At 53.1% G+C, this 14,562-nt stretch overlaps 1 protein-coding gene across 1 annotated transcript in view; it reads right to left on the reverse strand.

Annotated features, from left to right (window-relative positions):
* LOC311371195 (spectrin beta chain, non-erythrocytic 1-like) overlaps positions 1-14,562 on the reverse strand; it is a gene marked incomplete at its 3' end in the record, with an annotated part of 40,144 nt that overhangs the window by 4,817 nt on the left and 20,765 nt on the right. Inside the window, exons 19-33 of the mRNA XM_084489398.1 lie at positions 14,015-14,152; positions 13,638-13,758; positions 11,797-12,012; positions 9,464-9,883; positions 8,445-8,647; positions 7,905-7,995; positions 7,618-7,764; positions 6,706-6,969; positions 6,110-6,334; positions 5,775-5,864; positions 5,388-5,666; positions 5,091-5,221; positions 4,621-4,825; positions 3,496-3,870; positions 2,061-2,147 (exon numbers count right to left, since the gene is read on the reverse strand). Of these exons, the coding sequence (XP_084345524.1) occupies positions 2,061-2,147; positions 3,496-3,870; positions 4,621-4,825; positions 5,091-5,221; positions 5,388-5,666; positions 5,775-5,864; positions 6,110-6,334; positions 6,706-6,969; positions 7,618-7,764; positions 7,905-7,995; positions 8,445-8,647; positions 9,464-9,883; positions 11,797-12,012; positions 13,638-13,758; positions 14,015-14,152 (2,992 nt within the window). The remainder of the gene's footprint in view (positions 1-2,060; positions 2,148-3,495; positions 3,871-4,620; positions 4,826-5,090; positions 5,222-5,387; positions 5,667-5,774; positions 5,865-6,109; positions 6,335-6,705; positions 6,970-7,617; positions 7,765-7,904; positions 7,996-8,444; positions 8,648-9,463; positions 9,884-11,796; positions 12,013-13,637; positions 13,759-14,014; positions 14,153-14,562) is intronic.

Consider the following 14,562-nt stretch of genomic DNA (forward strand, 5'->3'; position numbering starts at 1 on the left):
CCTCAGAACCCTCTAGAACCACAACCCACCAGAACCCTCTAGAACCACAACCCACCAGAACCCCTCAGAACCCTCTAGAACCACAACCCACCAGAACCCTCTAGAACCACAACCCACCAGAACCCCTCAGAACCCTCTAGAACCTGAACCGACAAGAGCCCTCAGAACCCTCTAGAAGCTAACCAGACCTCTTTGAGATCCTCTAGAACCAGAAAACACAAGAACAGGACTCTCTAGACCCCTCTAGAACCTTCTAGAACCCAGGGTTGCTGCCATCAGTTAGCCATGAGCTAGTCACTAGCAAAACATTAGCTAGCCATGACTAGCCTCTAGCCAAACATTAGCTGACCATGATCTAGCTGTCCAGACAGTAAACCACCTTCCTGCTGTAGTCATGTTTCCTTCATTCCTTCTTAATCTCTTAAACTATTGATAGTGTTCTTGTTTTATTATATATTTTTATTATGTATACTTTTTCTTATATATATTTTATTATGTTGCTATTCTTACCACATTGTTTTCTTTTTTTTAATATATTTATTCGTATCTCTTTTGTTAATCTATTATGCCTACTATGTATTGTTTGCCTGCCAGGTCAATAAGAATTTCAATGTACAGAATGACCCTGCGTTTTCTGAACAAATGACAATAAAACACTTTGACTTTGACTGCTTTTACACCAAGTCAGACGGCGGCGTCAACCATGCAACATTCAAGGCCACTTTCTCAAGGGAACCTCTGCAGCAGAGGTGTCCTTGGTAGTAACAGAACCATAGGAGCGGGAGGAGTAGTTTTTGCGGAGGTGTTTACTAGCACCCAGTTAGCCAGCTTGCGAGCATCTGGCTAGCAGCAAAAACCATGTGGGAGATTTGGAACGAGTCGAGCAGCCCAGCAAAGAAATGAAAGAGGGATCTTAACTACCAGCTGTTTTAGTGGACCGGCGCCGACCTGGGACACTAAACACATCTGTTTGCTGCTTTCTAGGGACTTTGAGGATTCATTGGGGAAATGAGTTGTGTGTGTTTGGATTTTTTCTGTATTTCAGAAACAAAATGTTACTGCAATACTGAAAGGCAGAAACTACCACAAACTTAATACTAAAATGCTATTCGCAACATTTTAGTCATAATACTGCATATCACAAAAGAATATATAGACCGTAGATATATAATATAATATAGTCCTCCAAATTAAAATGATTGCAAAGCCAATGGGTTTGGGATACATGAGAGTTAAAGTCTCACCTCTCGCTCTCGCCTCTGGGGGGCGTGGTGGTCAAAACACAACGACAGCACTTTAACACATCATCAGGGAGCCTCTTCTAGTACCACCTCTCAGCTTTAACAGAACCGGGTTCTGTTTACAATCAGAACCTGGGGGCTGGTCTTGTGATGGGGAACAGGACAGTCGTCCACTGAAGGAACGGCTGGACACGCGCAGCGAACGCCTAGTTTAGAGATAACACCGAAACTAAAAGCTCTCATGGTTTGGATTTGGGGAGATTATGGTTTGCTCCGACCCGCTGGTGTCAGACCCCATTCTGATTGGTTCTCAGCTTCCAACCATCAGCTTCCAATCAACAGCACAGAATGAACGGCGCAGGGAGGGGGGGGGGGGGCAGAAGGAGACTAGGATTGGTTGGAGAGGAGTGGGGTTATCCTATCGGTGCAGAGTCCCATGTCTGAGGTCTTGATCTAAGGACCCCTGGGACAGCATGTATGATGTCACCTGTGTGATGTCATCAAAATGTCTTCAGGTCCATCTAAACACACTGGAGTGGTTAGTTTAATGAGGTGGTTAGTTTAGTAAGTGAGGGGTTGTTGGTTTAATAGTTAGTTTAGTGAGGTGGTTAGTTGGATAAGTTCAAGGTAATTAGTAGAGGTAGTTCGAGGTAATTAGTAGAGGTAGTTCGAGGTAGTTGAATGAGGTTGGTGGAGGTAGTTAGAGGTAGTTGAATGAGGTTGGTGGAGGTGGTTAGAGGTAGTTGGTGGAGGTAGAGGTAGTTGGTGGAGGTAGTTGAATGAGGTTGGTGGAGGTGGTTAGCTAAGAGGAAGACAGACCTCTCCTTCTCTCTTCTGGATGTCGTCGGCCTTGTCTCCAGCGTAGGCCGACTGCAGCCTCACGGCGTCTTCCTGCAGCAGCCTCACCTGGAGGCAGTGTCAAAGTAAAAGCCTCAGTCAAAGTACCGCTCTTCAAAGTAAAAGTTACACTTGTTGAAACAACCGGTGCAGATAAAGCCTTCACCCTGCCCGGGTGGAAGGTAGGGGTAATATCTATCAAAAAAATCAACAAAAAATATATTTTTTTACCTTTTATTGAGAATACAGAAACAGTATTCTATACACACTTTAGTGCTCACTGTGCAGGTCTAGTACGGCAATGAGCCTATTCACTGTAAAAAGATAATAATAAAAATGCATCGAATCGTCGGCTGTATAATCGATTAATCGATACAGATAGATTAATCGATACAAATCGATTAATATTTACACCCCTAGTGGAAGGTGCTGCTTATATATAATCTATATAGTGTATATAATGTATATTTAATGTATATATAATATATATAGTAAATATAATTTTATAAAACATATATAACAATATATAATGTATATATTATGTATATATAGTGTGTATATATAATGTATATAGTGTATATAATGAATATATAATGATATAATGTATATAGTGTATATATTATGTATATAGAGGTGAGACTTTATATGTATATTATGTAATGTATAAATCACAATTTCCACAATATAATGTATATGTAATGTGTACCTGGGTGCCCAGGGCCTGGATGTCGTGCTGGAAGGTGCAGTGCTTATATAATGTATATAGTGTGTATATAATGTATATATAATGTATATGTAATGTGTACCAGGGTGCCCAGGGCCTGGATGTCGTGCTGGAAGGTGCAGTGCTTATATAATGTATATAGTGTGTATATAGTGTATATATAATGTATATATAATGTATATGTAATGTGTACCAGGGTGCCCAGGGCCTGGATGTCGTGCTGGAAGGTGCAGTGCTTATATAATGTATATAGTGTGTATATAGTGTATATATAATGTATATGTAATGTGTACCTGGGTGCCCAGGGCCTGGATGTCGTGCTGGAAGGTGCAGTGCTTATATAATGTATATAGTGTGTATATAATGTATATATAATGTATATATAATGTGTACCTGGGTGCCCAGGGCCTGGATGTCGTGCTGGAAGGTGCAGTGCTTATATAATGTATATAGTGTGTATATAATGTATATATAATGTATATATAATGTGTACCTGGGTGCCCAGGGCCTGGATGTCGTGCTGGAAGGTGCAGTGCTTATATAATGTATATAGTGTGTATATAGTGTATATATAATGTATATGTAATGTGTACCTGGGTGCCCAGGGCCTGGATGTCGTGCTGGAAGGTGCAGTGCTTATATAATGTATATAGTGTGTATATAGTGTATATATAATGTATATGTAATGTGTACCTGGGTGCCCAGGGCCTGGATGTCGTGCTGGAAGGTGCAGTGCTTCCTCTGCAGCGTCTCCACGGTGTTCTGGTCGCGGCCCAGCTCCTCAGGCAGCTTCTTGTGTTTGTCCACGATGCGGCCCAGGACCTCCTTGGCGTCGTGGTAGAACTTGTGCAGCTCGAAGGAGGCGGCGAGGATCTGGGTCCGCGTGTCGATGAGCTCCAGCAGGTCGGCCCAGGCCTCGTTCAGCCCGTCCTTCCACTCGGCCACCGTGGCCGCGTCGCCGTGGCCCCCGTTGATCAGCTGGTCCGCCTGCCGGTTCACCGCGTCCACGCGCTCCTGGCCGATCGTCCCCGTGTCCCGAGCAAACTCCCGGAAACGCTCCTGCAGCATCTAGAGGTCAGAGGTCAGGGGTCAGGATGGGGTCACCCTGCTGCTAGAGAACAGGCTACATGGACAGCAGAGGATGCTACTTACTAGTGCTAGCACCACTAGCAATATGAGGTGCGCCTACAGGGACCTGCTATTCTACATTATAGGCTACATGCTACTGCTAGGTGGACCTGCATGACCTGTGGGCTGCATCAGAGGCTACATGTTATTATAGATGTGCATACAGTGACATGCTAGGCTACGTGCTAGGCTACGGCTAGGCTAGCTGGACCTAAGGTGACGTGCTAGGCTACGGGCTAGGCTACGGACTAGGCTAGCTGGACCTACGGTGACGTGCTATGCTACGTGCTAGGCTACGGGCTAAGCTAGCTGGACCTACGTGACATGCTAGGCTACGTGCTAGGCTAGCTGGACGTACGGTGACATGCTAGGCTACAGGCTAGGCTAGCTGAAACTACGGTGACGTACTAGGCTATAGGCTAGGCTAGCTGGACTTACGATGATGTGCTAGGCTACCTGCTAGGCTAGCTGGACTTACGGTGACGTGCTAGGCTACGTGCTAGGCTAGCTGGACCTATGGTGACATGCTAGGCTACGTGCTAGGCTAGCTGGATGTACAGTGACATGCTAGGCTACGTGCTAGGCTAGCTGGACCTATGGTGACATACTAGGCTACGTGCTAGGCTAGCTGGACATACGGTGACATGCTAGGCTATGTGCTAGGCTACGGGCTAGGCTAGCTGGACGTACGGTGACGTGCTCATAGTCCTGGCCCAGCTCGTGGGAGCCGGCCACCACCTCCCTCTCGGCGACCCACTGCTCCAGGTCGTCCACCTCGCGGTTGAGCTGGAAGAGGCGGAAGCGCTCGTCCAGCTTCCCGCGGCGCTCCTCAGACAGGTCCTTCAGGCCAGCGTACAGCTTGTCCACCTGGGCCTGCCGCATGCCCATGCGCTCGCTGCACAGGGGAGGGGAGGACAGTCTTTATGCATCATACACAGGACATCCAGGCCACTGGTCTAATACCATACCACAGCCTCCTGTGGCAGCAGAGAGCGGACAACACACACACACACACACACACACACACACACACACACTCTTATTCAGGGAATTTAGCTCACAACCGTTCGTACACACATTCACACGACGGCGGAGTCGACCATGCAAGGCGACAGCCAGCTGGTCCCCCCCCCCCGCTGTACCCCTGAGGGGGGCGGTACCTCTCGGGGTGGCCCTGGGCCACCAGCCCCCTGCTGGTCTGGGACAGCAGGTGCACCGTGTCGGCGTAATCCTCCACCGCCTGCTCAACGATCTGGTGCTTCTTCACCATGGCAACCGAGCTCTGCTCGTCCTGGGGGAGGAGTCAGCTCAATCAAAATACACTCCATCAAGACTCCCCAACACTCCTGACGGAGTGGTGACACGTCTGTCCAGCAGCGAGAGACTGATACGCTAACAGTATAACCCACTTCCTGTTGGGTAGCCCATCAGTATGAAACACTTCCTGCCCCGCCCACCTTGGCCCGCTCCTCTGACATCATGTAGAGCTCCTGCTCGCTCATCCAGGCCTCGGCCTCCGCCGCGTCGAAGAAGTACTGCTGGGCGTGGCGCGCCTCCTCCAGCCGGCCGTGCCTCCGCTCCGTCTCCTCCCGCATCTGTTGCCATAGCGACCGCAGCTGGTCCAGGCGGCGGCGCGTGAGCTGGGCGGCGGGGCCGTCGCCCCGGACCACCTGCTGGCTCCGCTGGAAGATGTCGTCGTAGCGCGGCTGGTGGCCTGCGATCTCCTTCTGCAGGGTCTGGAGGTCAGGGGTCACCCAGAGGTCACCCAGAGGTCACACAGAGGTCACAGAGGTCACACAGAGGGGCGGACCAGCTGAGCAGCGGCCTGTCTGTTGGTTCTGTACCTGGTTCTTCTTGATGAGCATCTGGACGGTCTGCAGGTTGTTCCCGTGGTCGGTGGACGTAGCGAGAGCCATCCTCTCCTCCACCCACAGCTGCACAGGGAGGACAGGGCTGAGGTGGGGGTGCTACGTCACATCGAGCCCTGAGGGGATCGCCTCAGGGCTTAAATATACCATTTGATTCCAAAAGAATGAGGGAACTGTTAAGATAAGGGACTACAATAGTGGATCCTCCGGAGGACAGATGGTGTCCTTCAGAGGACGTCCTCTGAAGGACACCATCTGTCCTCCGGTGAACGCCATCAGAGGACAGATGTGAGGCGTCCGGCCGGCCTTACGATCTCGTCCTCCACGTCTCTGTTGAACTGGTGGATCTCGCGCGAGGCCATCAGGTTCTCCCTCCTCTTCTTCAGCGGCGCCTGCAGAGCCATGAACTTCCTCTCCACGCCGTCGCGCTGGCCGTCCACCTCCTCGCCGTCCTTCCCCTCCTGACGGAGCGCCTGGGCCTGCCCCTGCAGCTCCCCCACCTCCCGCTCACGCACCTCCACCTGGGACTCCAGCATCTGGAGAGCAGAGCACCACCCTCTGTCAGGCAGGCTGAGCACCACCCTCTGTCAGGCAGGCTGAGCACCACCCTCTGTCAGGCAGGCTGAGCACCACCCTCTGTCAGACAGGCTGAGCACCACCCTCTGTCAGACAGGCTGAACACCACCCTCTGTCAGGCAGGGTGGTGTTCACCCTGTCACCCAGGGTGGTGAAAACCAGGGGTAGTAGTACCTGCAGTAGTATCTGACAGGGTGAACACCTGTCAGACAGGCTGACCCCACTAGTACTAATAAGGTACTAATCCACATACTACTGCAGGTACTACTACAGGTCCAGGCCAGCAGGGGGGCGGGCCCTGAGCACCCTTAGCCAATCACAGGGAGCTGACCTGCTGCTTCTTGAGCAGGATGTTGACGGAGGTGAGGTCTTTGCCGTAGTCGTCGGACTGGATCTGGCCCTCCAGGCCGCCCAGCCACTTGTCCAGGTCCGCACAGCTCTGGGTGAACAGCTCCGCCTTGTTGGCGTCGAACAGACACTGGGCCTTGGTCTGGGTGGTGGACTCCAGCTCCGCCCACATGGTCTGCAGGGTCCCCAGCTGCTCGTGCACCATGGTCTCTGTCTCCGGCTTCTCCGAGATCAGGACCAGTCCGTCCTGGGATGGAGGGAGGGAGGTATGTCATGTTATGTATGATCGAGTGTATTCAACCAAACACTAAATATTCACTAGGAGCCAAACAGTTGGCTCCTAGTCCAGATTTCTTCTGGACCAGAAGGACAACCGGTCCTTCCAGCCCAAACCGTCTCCTCTTCACAGCCTCAGTTTGGTTTCTAAAGTTCCTCTGAGTCATATCCCAGTTCCCCCATCCTACATCCTCTCCCCCTGGTCCAGAGAGCCTCCCTGCTGCCCAGTGGACCTCCATACAACCAGCCTCTAGTGGCAGCCCTGGTCTGGTCTGTTACTGGTCTGCCCCCTGGTCTGTTACTGGTCTGCCCCCTGGTCTGTTACTGGTCTGCCCCCTGGTCTGTTACTGGTCTGCCCCCTGGTCTGTTACTGGTCTGCCCCCTGGTCTGTTACTGGTCTGCCCCCTGGTCGCTTACTGGTCTGCCCCCTGGTCTCTTACTGGTCTGCCCCCTGGTCTGTTACTGGTCTGCCCCCTGGTCGCTTACTGGTCTGCCCCCTGGTCTGTTACTGGTCTGCCCCCTGGTCGCTTACTGGTCTGCCCCCTGGTCTGTTACTGGTCTGCCCCCTGGTCTGTTACTGGTCTGCCCCATGGTCTGTCACTGGTCCCACTGGTCCTACCTTCTCTATCTTCTCCAGCCACTCCTTGTTGGCCTGCAGCTCAGCCATGAAGGCCTGGTGTTTCAGCCACTTGCTGTGGAGGTTCCTGGCCTCGTCGTAGGTCATGTCCTGGGCCGTCAGCATCTTCTCGTTCACCCACAGAGACAGCTGCACACACATGTTATGAAAATGTCATACACATGTTATATACACACACGTTATATACAGGTTATACACATGTTATATACAGGTTAAACATGTTATATACAGGTTATACACAGGTTATATACACACACAAACACATGTACCTCCTGACTGTCCTGGAGGAACCTCTGGAGATCTCGGTTGTCCTTCAGCTTCATCAGAAGGTCAGTAGCAGAACCCTGGTTCTTCTGGTGCCTGGAACCCACAACACACTCAGTACACAGTACACAGTACACAACACAACACACACTCAGTACACAGTACACAGTACACAACACAACACACACTCAGTACACAGTACACAACACAACACACACTCAGTACACAGTACACAGTACACAACACAACACACACTCAGTACACAGTACACAACACACACTCAGTACACAGTACACAACACACACTCAGTACACAGTACACAACACACACTCAGTACACAGTACACAGAACACAACACACACAGTACACAGTAAATAACCATATATTCAATATACAAGAATACACAGTCTCTACACAGTAATACACAGTGGATACACAGGAACATAAGACGCTCACAACATACCGGAAGTAAACACCTCTACCCATACAGGAAGTAGCTACGGCCGTCCCCCAGCCCGACAGGAAGTGGCCGTCTCAGCCCTCACCTCTGGTTGATGGAGTCCACCTTCTCCTGGATGCGCTCGCCGTTGACGTTGCCGTCGGCGACCAGACGGCGCCCCCCCTCCACCACGCCCACGATCTTGTCCTCGTTGGCGTCCATGGTGGTGCGGAAGTCCTCCTGCCTCTTGATGGAGGCCTCCGCCCCCTGCAGCGTGCCGGGCATCTCCGTGTGGGCCAGGACGTACTCCTGTCACAGCACAACCAGTACCAGCCCTATTATGGGATGTATCTCCGTGTGGGCCAGGACGTACTCCTGTCACAGCACAACCAGTACCAGCCCTATTATGGGATGGCCCTGTGAGGCTGTAGTACAGGGTACTAGGAGTGGACCGTGGTCAGGGAGAACCTAGGATTTGTATGTAGGTAGCACTATAGTAGTATTTGTATGCTGGGAGTACTATAGTAGTATTTGTATGCTGGTAGTACTATAGTAGTACTATGGTACTACTATGGTCATATTGTAGTAGTACTATGGTAGTACCTGGTTGTTGAGGAAGGCCTCGGCCTGCTTGGTGTTTTACTCTGTGTTGGTAGTACTATGGTAGTACTATGGTAGTACTGTGGTAGTACTATGGTAGTACCTGGTTGTTGAGGAAGGCCTCAGCCTGCTTGGTGTTTTACTCTGTGTTGGTAGTACTATGGTAGTACTGTGGTAGTACTATGGTAGTACTATAGTAGTACTATGGTGGTACCTGGTTGTTGAGGAAGGCCTCAGCCTGCTTGGTGTTTTACTCTGTGTTGGTAGTACTATGGTAGTACTATGGTAGTACTGTGGTAGTACTATGGTAGTACTATGGTAGTACTATGGTGGTACCTGGTTGTTGAGGAAGGCCTCAGCCTGCTTGTTGTTTTACTCTGTGTTGGTAGTACTATAGTAGTACTCTGGTAGTACTATGGTAGTACTATGGTAGTACCTGGTTGTTGAGGAAGGCCTCAGCCTGCTTGTTGTTTTACTCTGTGTTGGTAGTACTATGGTAGTACTATGGTGGTACTATGGTGGTACCTGGTTGTTGAGGAAGGCCTCAGCCTGCTTGGTGTCCCTGAGGAACATCTGGTAGGCGTGCGACTGGGCCAGCAGGTTCTGCCGGTTCTCCCACATCTTGCTGAGCTCGTTCCAGCCGGTGTCCAGCGCCTGCAGCCGCTGGCGCAGGAACATGTGCTGCGCGTCGGTCTGTCCCTGGGTCACCGCCTCGCCCATGTCCCTCATCTTCTGGTAGTCCTCCTGGTAGTTGCGGATCTCGTTGTGGATGCCCTCGTGCTGCGCCAGCAGCTTCTCGGCCTCCCCCAGCGTGTGGGGCATGTCCTCCGACGCCACGGCCGTCTGCGTGCGCGACAGCCACGACTGGAAGTCGTCCAACTCCCGCAGGAACTGCTGCAGCTTGCTGGACTCGCCCAGAGACTCCTCCCTCGTCTTCAGAGTGTCCTAGGGAGGAGGGAGGAGGGAGGAGACAGGGGGAGGAGACACAGGGAGGAGACACAGGGAGGAGAGAGAGGGAGGAGGGAGGAGGGAGGAGACAGAGGGAGGAGACAGAGGGAGGAGGAAGAGGGAGGAGGGAGGAGACAGAGGGAGGAGACAGAGGGTGAGACAGAGGGAGGAGGGAGGAGACAGAGGGAGGAGACAGAGGGAGGAGACACAGGGAGGAGAGAGAGGGAGGAGACACAGGGAGGAGACAGAGGGAGGAGACACAGGGAGGAGACAGAGGGAGGAGGAAGAGGGAGGAGGGAGGAGACAGAGGGAGGAGACAGAGGGTGAGACAGAGGGAGGAGGGAGGAGACAGAGGGAGGAGACAGATGGAGGAGGGAGGAGACAGAGGGTGAGACAGAGGGAGGAGGGAGGAGACAGAGGGAGGAGACAGAGGGAGGAGACAGAGGGTGAGACAGAGGGAGGAGGGAGGAGACAGAGGGAGGAGGGAGGAGACAGAGGGAGGAGACAGAGGGAGGAGACACAGGAAGGAGACAGAGGGAGGAGGAAGAGGGAGGAGGGAGGAGACAGAGGGAGGAGACAGAGGGAGGAGACAGAGGGAGGAGACACAGGGAGGAGACAGAGGGAGGAGGAAGAGGGAGGAGGGAGGAGACAGAGGAAGGAGACAGAGGGAGGAGGGAGGAGACAGAGGGAGGAGACAGAGGAAGGAGACAGAGGGAGGAGGGAGGAGACAGAGGGAGGAGACAGAGGGAGGAGACACAGGAAGGAGACAGAGGGAGGAGGAAGAGGGAGGAGGGAGGAGACAGAGGGAGGAGACAGAGGGAGGAGACAGAGGGAGGAGACACAGGGAGGAGACAGAGGGAGGAGGAAGAGGGAGGAGGGAGGAGACAGAGGGAGGAGACAGAGGGAGGAGACACAGGGAGGAGACAGAGGGAGGAGGGAGGAGACAGAGGGAAGAGACAGAGGGAGGAGACAGAGGGTGAGACAGAGGGAGGAGACACAGGGAGGAGAGAGAGGGAGGAGGGAGGAGACAGAGGGAGGAGACAGAGGGAGGAGGGAGGAGACAGAGGGAGGAGACAGAGGGAGGAGACAGAGGGAGGAGACAGAGGGAGGAGACAGAGGAAGGAGACAGAGGGAGGAGGGAGGAGACAGAGGGAGGAGACAGAGGGAGGAGACAGAGGGAGGAGACAGAGGAAGGAGACAGAGGGAGGAGGGAGGAGACAGAGGAAGGAGACAGATGGAGGAGGGAGGAGACAGAGGGTGAGACAGAGGGAGGAGGGAGGAGACAGAGGGAGGAGACAGAGGAAGGAGACAGAGGGAGGAGGGAGGAGACAGAGGAAGGAGACAGAGGGAGGAGGGAGGAGACAGAGGGAGGAGACAGAGGAAGGAGACAGAGGGAGGAGGGAGGAGACAGAGGGAGGAGACAGAGGGAGGAGACAGAGGGAGGAGGGAGGAGACAGAGGGAGGAGACAGAGGGAGGAGACAGAGGAAGGAGACAGAGGGAGGAGGGAGGAGACAGAGGGAGGAGACAGAGGGTGAGACAGAGGGAGGAGGGAGGAGACAGAAGGAGGAGACAGAGGGAGGAGACAGAGGGAGGAGACAGAGGAAGGAGACAGAGGGTGAGACAGAGGGAGGAGGGAGGAGACAGAGGGAGGAGACAGAGGGGTGAGACAGAGGGAGGAGGGAGGAGACAGAGGGAGGAGACAGAGGGAGGAGACAGATGGAGGAGGGAGGAGACAGATGGAGGAGGGAGGAGACAGAGGGTGAGACAGAGGGAGGAGGGAGGAGACAGAGGGAGGAGACAGAGGGAGGAGGGAGGAGACAGAGGGAGGAGACAGAGGGAGGAGACGGAGGGTGAGACAGGTCCCACCGTACGGGCCCCGGTATGGAGGAGTTCAGCCCAGAGGAGGTACCTTCATCTCGTCCCAGACGGTGGAGAGCTGCACCCCCTGGGCCCGGAGGCCCTGGGCCTGCTCCGGGTGCAGGGCGGCCAGACGCTCTGCCTCCGTGCTCAGGCCGCCCAGCTTGTCCTCGATGGCGGCCAGGTCCCGCTCCATCCCCGTCAGCTTCCTCTGCAGAGCCATCACCCCGGCCAGGTCGTTCCCCAGCTCCTGGGTGGACTCGATCACCTGGGGGCACGCAGGACGAGTACTGGGACCTGGAGGTACTACTGAGTCCTACTGAGTACTGGGACCTAGAGGTACTACTGAGTATTACTGAGTACTGGGACCTGGAGGTACTACTGAGTACTACTGAGTACTGGGACCTAGAGGTACTACTGAGTCCTACTGAGTACTGGGACCTAGAGGTACTACTGAGTACTGGGACCTAGAGGTACTACTGAGTACTGGGACCTAGAGGTACTACTGAGTACTGCTGACCTAGAGGTACTACTGAGTACTGCTGAGTACTGCTGACCTAGAGGTACTACTGAGTACTGGGACCTGGAGGTACTACTGAGTATTACTGAGTACTGGGACCTAGAGGTACTACTGAGTACTGGGACCTGGAGGTACTACTGAGTACTGGGACCTGGAGGTACTACTGAGTACTGGGACCTAGAGGTACTACTGAGTACTGGGACCTAGAGGTACTACTGAGTACTGGGACCTAGAGGTACTACTGAGTACTGCAGACCTAGAGGTACTACTGAGTCCTACTGAGTACTGGGACCTGGAGGTACTACTGAGTACTGGGACCTAGAGGTACTACTGAGTACTGCAGACCTAGAGGTACTACTGAGTCCTACTGAGTACTGGGACCTGGAGGTACTACTGAGTACTGGGACCTAGAGGTACTACTGAGTACTGGGACCTAGAGGTACTACTGAGTACTGGGACCTAGAGGTACTACTGAGTACTGCAGACCTAGAGGTACTACTGAGTACTGGGACCTAGAGGTACTACTGAGTACTGGGACCTAGAGGTACTACTGAGTACTGCAGACCTAGAGGTACTACTGAGTCCTACTGAGTACTGGGACCTGGAGGTACTACTGAGTACTGGGACCTAGAGGTACTACTGAGTATTACTGAGTACTGCTGACCTAGAGGTACTACTGAGTATTACTGAGTACTGCTGACCTAGAGGTACTACTGAGTATTACTGAGTACTGCCGACCTAGAGGTACTACTGAGTACTGCAGACCTAGAGGTACTACTGAGTCCTACTGAGTACTGGGACCTGGAGGTACTACTGAGTATTACTGAGTACTGGGACCTAGAGGTACTACTGAGTCCTACTGAGTACTGCTGACCTAGAGGTACTACTGAGTACTGCTGACCTAGAGGTACTACTGAGTATTACTGAGTACTGCCGACCTAGAGGTACTACTGAGTACTGGGACCTAGAGGTACTACTGAGTACTGGGACCTAGAGGTACTACTGAGTCCTACTGAGTACTGGGACCTAGAGGTACTACTGAGTACTGGGACCTAGAGGTACTACTGAGTCCTACTGAGTACTGCCGACCTAGAGGTACTACTGAGTATTACTGAGTACTGCCGACCTAGAAGTACTACTGAGTACTGCAGACCTAGAGGTACCACTGAGTACTGGGACCTAGAGGTACTACTGACCTAATGGTACTACTGACCTAGTTTTACTACACACCTAGTAGTACTACACAACTAGTGGTACTACACACCTAGTAGTACTACTGACCTAGTGGTACTACGGACCTAGTGGTATTACCCTCCTCAGTGCTGCTAGAAGATGCAGTAGTATAGTAGTAGTATACACAGTGGTCCTGGTACCTTGGTCTTCTCTCTGATCCAGGACTTGGTCTCGTTACAGTCCAGGTGGTAGTTCTGGATGCCCAGCGCTGACTGGAGGGCTTCCTTCTTCTGGTCCACCAGGTCTCTGAAGGAGCTCCACCTGGGAGGGCGTGGTCAGTGGCTCTTAACGAGTGTGTCCTAACGAGCTATATGGGTGTGTCTTAAAGAGCATGTCTTAACGAGCGGGTCTTAATGAGCGTGTCATGAGATGATGAACATTGTGTTAACCAGAGGAACTTTTCGTGGCCTGTCGCCGCCCACCAAGCCTTCACCTCGGGATCTGATCCGATCAGTGATGAGGACCTACAGGAAGACAGCGGCAGGTCACACAGAGGACCCGAGAGAGAGCACCTTACCTGGTGTTGAGTTTGTCCTGCTGGGCCTTTATCTCCGTCTCAGTAGGATGGCCGCTGTGGAGCAGTTGCCTAGCAACCTGGTTCACCACGGCAACGCGAGACGCATGGCTGTTCATCTCCGGCTCCAAGCTCTCGAACCTAGAGGGGGAGGTGGTGTGAGTTAGAGCAGGGACTAGACCACACAGGACCTACATGGGGGAGTCTCTGGCCTAGCCTGGCCCGTGGGAGGGGGTGACCCAGATGTGGCCCGGTCTGGTCGGCCTGGGCCAGCCTGGTAGGTCTGGGTCTGGGCTGGTCTGGGCAGTCTGGGCGGTCTGGGCCAGTCTGATTGGTCTGGGAAGTCTGGTTGGTCTGGTTGGTCTGGGCAGTCTGGGCTGGTTGGTCTGGTTGGTTGGACTGGGCCAGTCTGGTTGGTCTGGTTGGTCTGGTCGGTCTGGGTCTGGGCTGGTCGGTCTGGTCTGGTCGGTCTGGCCGGTCTGGGTTGATCTGGCCGGTGTGGTCGGTCTGGTCGGTCTGGGTTGATCTGGCCGGTGTGGTCGGTCTGGCTG

Source organism: Micromesistius poutassou, assembly GCF_964030765.1.
Source record: "Micromesistius poutassou genome assembly, contig: SCAFFOLD_259, whole genome shotgun sequence".
Taxonomy (NCBI): domain Eukaryota; kingdom Metazoa; phylum Chordata; class Actinopteri; order Gadiformes; family Gadidae; genus Micromesistius; species Micromesistius poutassou.